Source organism: Homalodisca vitripennis, chromosome 8 (genome assembly GCF_021130785.1).
Source record: "Homalodisca vitripennis isolate AUS2020 chromosome 8, UT_GWSS_2.1, whole genome shotgun sequence".
Taxonomy (NCBI): domain Eukaryota; kingdom Metazoa; phylum Arthropoda; class Insecta; order Hemiptera; family Cicadellidae; genus Homalodisca; species Homalodisca vitripennis.
This window is the reverse complement of record NC_060214.1, coordinates 64,017,571-64,024,000: the sequence shown is the minus strand read 5'-3', so window position 1 is coordinate 64,024,000 and position 6,430 is coordinate 64,017,571. Positions and strand designations below refer to the sequence as shown.

General features: G+C 32.4%; 1 protein-coding gene across 2 annotated transcripts in view; it reads right to left on the bottom strand.

Annotated features, from left to right (window-relative positions):
* Positions 1–1,015: 1,015 nt before the first annotated feature.
* The window catches only part of LOC124367629 (putative inorganic phosphate cotransporter), a 14,196-nt gene continuing 8,781 nt past the window's right edge, over positions 1,016–6,430 (bottom strand). For both annotated transcript variants that reach the window (XM_046824603.1, XM_046824602.1), the window contains exons 3-8: positions 6,193–6,423; positions 5,525–5,612; positions 4,620–4,843; positions 2,419–2,568; positions 2,174–2,306; positions 1,016–1,482 (exon numbers count right to left, since the gene is read on the bottom strand). In XM_046824603.1, coding sequence (XP_046680559.1) covers positions 1,196–1,482; positions 2,174–2,306; positions 2,419–2,568; positions 4,620–4,843; positions 5,525–5,612; positions 6,193–6,423 — 1,113 coding nt within the window. In that variant the 3' untranslated portion in view covers positions 1,016–1,195. The remainder of the gene's footprint in view (positions 1,483–2,173; positions 2,307–2,418; positions 2,569–4,619; positions 4,844–5,524; positions 5,613–6,192; positions 6,424–6,430) is intronic.

Genomic DNA, 6,430 nt, shown 5'->3' with positions numbered 1-6,430 from the left:
AATTCCGTTTGTTTAAATTCATTTTCTATCTAAGATATTTCCAGTATTTTTGTTGGGTGTGCCTTGTGCCCCGATTAATAAAAAGTATACCTACGAAAACCAACTTCGGTCATAAAGCATCTTCTTCGGCTTTTTTTTATTTACTTTCAATGTAACCAGGTTCAATTACCTTATGTGCAAACATACATAGCTTTATACAATAAGGTAGGTTCTATAACAGCGTTTAAATAGTATTCCTAGTGCATTAGATGGTCTATAGATCATTGGTGCAATCTAAATTTAAAATTAGATAACGTCGTCGTTGCAATCTGCATTACACTACTGATCAAGCACCTTACAATAATGTAATATTTTCTCAAATTTAAATTCCAACACATGTTTCTGCCACTGACGAAATTCAACTGAAAGTATTAATAGCTGTTAAGTATCAGTTCTCTTTGTATTACGTGTCGTAGCGCAGTCTGAGGGATCCAATGTAAAACATTCAAAGTCATCAACAACTTAAAAAGTAATTAAAAAACATTTTCCAGTGGACCAAACTGTGAGTCAAACCCATTCTCGAATTCAATTGAAAACACACAACACATTTAATAAAAATCGGTCCATTCGTTTAGGAGGTGTTCAGTCACATACACACGAACAAAAAATTATAAATATATATAAAACTATATGTATCTCGTATATATATATTATATATATATATATATATATATACAATAAATAATTATATTTATAACGAAGTCAATGTTGTCAATTTTCAAAACCCATTTTGTAACTTCTTTAGTTGAGGTATACATTTTATTAGTTTTTTTTTTTTTTTTTTTTTTTTTTTTTTTTGAGGGAGCTTATTAGACAATCTGGGTCCAAGGAAATTAAATGTTTTTGTATTATAAGATTTATTTTCCTTGGGCAAGTAACACCTTAAGCACCTTTTTGTAACGATACTCATTCAGTTGATAAATTTCACGACTTAAAAAGAAAGTTTTTAAAGTGTAATAAACAAAAAAGTAGCTATTGTTTTTGGGCTGTTAGAAGTCCTTATAAAGATGTTATATCAGTCCCTCCCCATCACTTAATTGAGTAGCTAGCGGAAAAAGACCTTTAAAAAATAATATATTAAAAGTTGACTATTCAATTTTTATATCATCTTTGAAATTTGAATTTTCCAGTTTACTTCCGTTTCAATCAAATAACATCAAAATCCCGATAACGTACCGCATCCACACCACTCCTTTAAACTTACCTCGTCAGTGACGATGAACCCTGTTATGGAAGGCCCAAGGATGGCAGACAGAGTACCCAAACCGAAAGTGATCCCCATGATGAGTCCTGTAAAGTTGGGAGAGAGGTCCAAAGGATTTGCTATACTACCCGTGAAGGACCCCGCCGTCAGAGCTATTGGGACTGTGAGAAGAATTACCGCACTGGTTGGGTTGGAGACAAACGCCATCGTGCACAGACCTATGGCACTTCCCCACTGGGCTTAAACATGAAACAGTCATTTTAAGTATGCAATTTCATAGCGCATGGTTAATGCTATGAAAGCTATTAGATAATAATTAATTATAATTATAAATAATTAAATTAATTACCTACTACATCCTTTTGAAGTAAAATAAGTGAATATATTAATTATTGTTATGTGAATTTATTGAAAAGCACACAAGTAATCATTGTCACAAGCTTGTCCAAGGCTAATATGAAAACGCTTTCCAAGGTGACGTATTGAGATGAGATTTGTTTGTCTTTTTTAAATAATAGTGCTCTCTTAACAAAATAGATTTTTTTTATTTCTGAGGGTGTAAGTAAACTTTCAAATAGTAATTAGTTACTTCCCAGTTTTACCAGTTACATAAATTAACAATCGATGATTAGTAAAAAAATAATTGATAATAAAAAAATTATGATTCATATTATATAATTGATCGCTTATAATAATTTTATTTAAATATTATCATTATTCATTTCATTTTTACGTATTGTTATTATTATTTGTTTACTATTTACTTATTAATTCGTGATAAATACATTTTTATCGTTAGCCAGTACGAAAGTGTTGAACTTTCTAACAGATAAAATAGTTTAGTACTTATAACTACACTTCTAAAGACAGACTAATCAAATATATAATTATGCAACAGTATCTCTTTTAGCGTTTAATTATAAAACTCACCTATAGAATTCGATATCTTCCTAGATAGAGTCAGCGAAATGAATTCTTTCATGTTTATGAAATCTGCTATGTATGAGAATACTAATACCATTAGTAAACAGCATACTGGAGGTAGGGCTGATAGCAAACCATTCTGAAAAATAAATACTTTCTTCCAAGAAATGCAATAAAACTACACCTATAAGTGTTATGGTTATATGTTAATTAGCATGATATGAACTATTATCTTCAACAACGGTACTTACACTTTTTATATCGTACCCATAAACGTGTCTCAAGAAGCTGGATAGTTCTGTTATTAGCGTCCATTTCCCCCAATTAAAAGAGAAATGAGCGGCAGTCAATGCCCATATTGGCCTCGATGTAAGAATGTGCCTCCATGGAGTCTTCATACCCTATGGTGAAAATAACTAGGTACTTTGGTATTATCCGAAAGGTACTATTTTTCTAAATGAGGACTCAAAGAAAGGAAATCATTAGAAGGAACAGATTTTATTGTGAAATATTACGTCAGTATGACCACTGGATCTTGTTTTCTGCCTCCCAAAAAGAAGCGATGTCTGTGAGAAGGAATCTACTCTGTCCCTATCTACTATATGTTATTAGCCTATATTAATACATAAATAAATAGGTACGTATTATAAATGTAATATATAACGTTAACGATCACTCACGTGATCTGAGCTTGAATTTAAGTAATATATCCAGGGATGTTTTTTTTTTTTTCGCCAGAAGTGAAGGGTGCTGCGGAAGGCGTCACCAAAGCCCGCTTTGATGGCTAGAGGCGTTTCCGATCCGCACTTTTCCGACCTCAAACCACGTGCCAGATCAACCGACGTGATCTGATGGACCAGGTTGAAGTCTAGGACATGATCTTGGCCGCTACTCCGCACTTCTGGCGATAAAAGAAAAACACCTCTCGAGATAGTACCTAAAGTCACGTGAGCGCTCATAATCGCTATCTTAAACTTTGGTACTACTAGTAACATATTTATGGTAACCTAATTTATACTGAATTTTACCTTGCGTAATAACAAGAAGTAGTTAGGAACATAGTGACCACCTCCTCACCGTTATCACTTCCTTTAGGCAGACACGAGAACCGATAGTCTGTTTTTATGATAGTTTATATTTTTAGTTCCCCGGTAATAAAAACTCTTCCGAAAATAGTGGTCTACAGATAATAATAAAGTACCTATAAATTTGTAGAGATTTTTCTTAAAATTTACAATTAATTTTGTAAGTACTTTGTAGATGTACAAATGAATGGTAATAAAGAAAAAGTAATCATTAAGATATAATTTATTTTCAGAATGGTGCTGAACTTTATTCACCACTATATTTAGAGTGGATTATATTATTCTACATTTATTTTATTGAGGAATTTATTATTTTTTTAGTTCTTCCTTGGAATCACCAATCTGTCTATCTGTTTGCATTGCAAAATCTAGGTTATTGGAATAAACACAGAAACCTAATTTGCGTTATTAAAGTATAAAATTAATAAAAACTACTATACTGTCAATCAATTCCTACTGGTCATCATGAAGGAATTGATAGAGAAAACTTGTAGTGCACGTTAAAGTATTGACCAGGCAATTTTCAGAACGTCGAAGTCCGATGAGGAAACTGGAGCATGCGTGTTAGGGCAACAAAGTAAAAAATTTTGAAACGTTGACAATCTATTTTTTCAATAAGAGGTCCATAGATAAACCTCATAAGAAAATAAGGAAAAGGAATATTGTAATTCTGTCCATTAGTCAAAAAGCAATTAAAGGATTTATTACTGTATGTATGAATATGTGTAGAATTGTTTTAAGTTTCAAGTTTTTCGCAGTAACCGGTATTAAAAATTAAAAACAAATGGACAAACATTCTATAAAGAAAGATAGATAGGGCATGTATCAAAATGAACTTTTTGATTCATTTGTGTCTACTAACATTTGTTCAAGTCATGCCAACCTCTCGCGATACATTCTGTGTATTTGAGATAAATCAAGTATAGGTATTATTAATACGATCTTTTAAAGTAGCCCCTATTATCAAAGGTGCATATTAATCAGAAACATGTTGAGATTAGTATACTTTAAAATAACATAAAAAAAACACGCCTGGTAGCATGAATGCTCATGCTGTCAAAGTTAAACATGTACAGCATTAGTTTTCAAGATAGTTATTTTTTGAGGATGTGCAATACATTTTACGAATATAAATATGTTTAAATAGACCTACAAAGTATAAGCAAAGTAACAACTTCAATACGATGAGATGGTTCTTTATCAAAGTTGCTGTGCAATGTAATTGAAAGTAAGCTGCAGCCACTATTTTTAACGATTTTTGAAATTTCAAATATGATGATTAATTTTTAGAAAGATTAACCAAAGAAATATTTTAGCAGAATTTTTATACTCATCGAGTACTCTAGTACTAATTATTATATTAATACTTGGCTATGTGAAGAACTTCCGATGCGAGTAGTTATTATATACTCCCGCTCTCTGTCGCTGATGGAAGGGTGTGATTCTGGAGAGTCGGCGCCCACAAATAGCCAGACCACAGACCACAATACACCGCACAGTCCGGTACAGTAGAAGATACTGGGCCAGCCCCACGGACTGGCGGCCAGGTACCCAGCTATGGGCATTGTCAGAACGGTACCGAATTGTGTACCTGAAGCAATCAAATTTCAAGCACCAATATCGACGAAATAAATTTAATTTTGTACTGCGTTTCATTTTATGCTATTATTTAAAATATATTATTATTTTATTATTACTTTTCTAAACACCAAAAACCAAGTAAACCAAACCCTTTGCTGTTTAAAAATTTTTATTCTTTTTAATAGTTTTTTGTACGATGATCTACAGCGTTTTCCATTAGATTTTACGAAATTGTATTTATTTGATGTCTTTAAAATGGCCTATTTTGGTCTAGTATACCCACACTTTTAGTATGGAATAAGGTTGTAGTGTGGATGAGCAAGCTATGCATTTTAAAGATAAAGATTCAGCTCCTAAAGAAGGCAGTCAGAATCATTGCCAAACTAAATTGTAAAGATTGAGAAAGGTCCTATCGGTAAGAACCTTTTATTCTAATAAGTTTTTGGCAATCCGCTGGGATTGGTAAATTTAACTCTAATTCTGTTCGTGGAACTCGTGTTATAGTGTTGAATTCATGGTAGTTGAGATTCTAAACCTTTGAATTAGGAAGCGATTGGTAATATTACAGTACGAATTATGTTTTATTATTGGTTGTATTTAACTTCAGCATAGAAGTATAATGGCTTTTTCTGTTTGTTATGTAAAACGGGTTGCGGACATGTTTTAAGTACTATATATATTTTTTGCTTACCACTCAGCACAATTGCTATTGTTCTATTTCTTTCCTGCAGTGGAGTCCATTTTGCAAGGTGAGTCTGTACAGAAGGGAGCAAAAATCCCTGAAAAATGTATTACTAAGAAAATATTACTTGTATTTTATTGCTAATAGTTTATAAAATAGTTTTAGTTCGTTGTCTGAATAAATAAATAGACACAATTTCGTTAATATTGTTTTAATTGGCTGATGTGACTCTTAACTAAAATTGGTAAGCATTAAAAGATTCAGGATTAAACGTTACTTAAAGAACTCCAATAAAGTTTATAAACACATTTTTCACTCCATTTACATATTTTCTTTTTATTTACTCCTTAAGTTCCTGTACAACATGTCCTCCTTCTTAATATAGCAATGGTGGAATAATGGTGAGTCACCTTGAATACTCATTAATTGTTTTCTCTTTTAATATGGTATGGGTAATATTTATATGGTACAGGGTTTACTGTACAAAAATGTATAATTTTGTAAAATAAAATTTTGACTAAAACATTGTTTTTTAATTTAAAAAAAAAAAAATTAAAAAATTTAAAACCATTAAAACTGAACGTAACGTAATGCAATTTTCATGAGTGTTCTTTTAGAACTGAATCCTATCGGAGTTATGAACTATAATTTGAACTGTGAACTACACAGTCAGGTACCTGTGCGAGACCGAGAACTACTCTGCTCAGACAGAAGGCGAACCAACCGTAGTTGAGAGCAATGAAGGGACAAAGTATACTTATGACGGCACAAACCAACATGGCAGCGAACATCAAGTACTTGGGTCCCCACTTGCGCGACAGATGACCTCCTGGGGCTGTCGTCAGGAAATATCCCCAGAAGATGGAACCCATAATGATACCCTTTTGGGAGCTAGTCCAAGACAGTACCTACAAC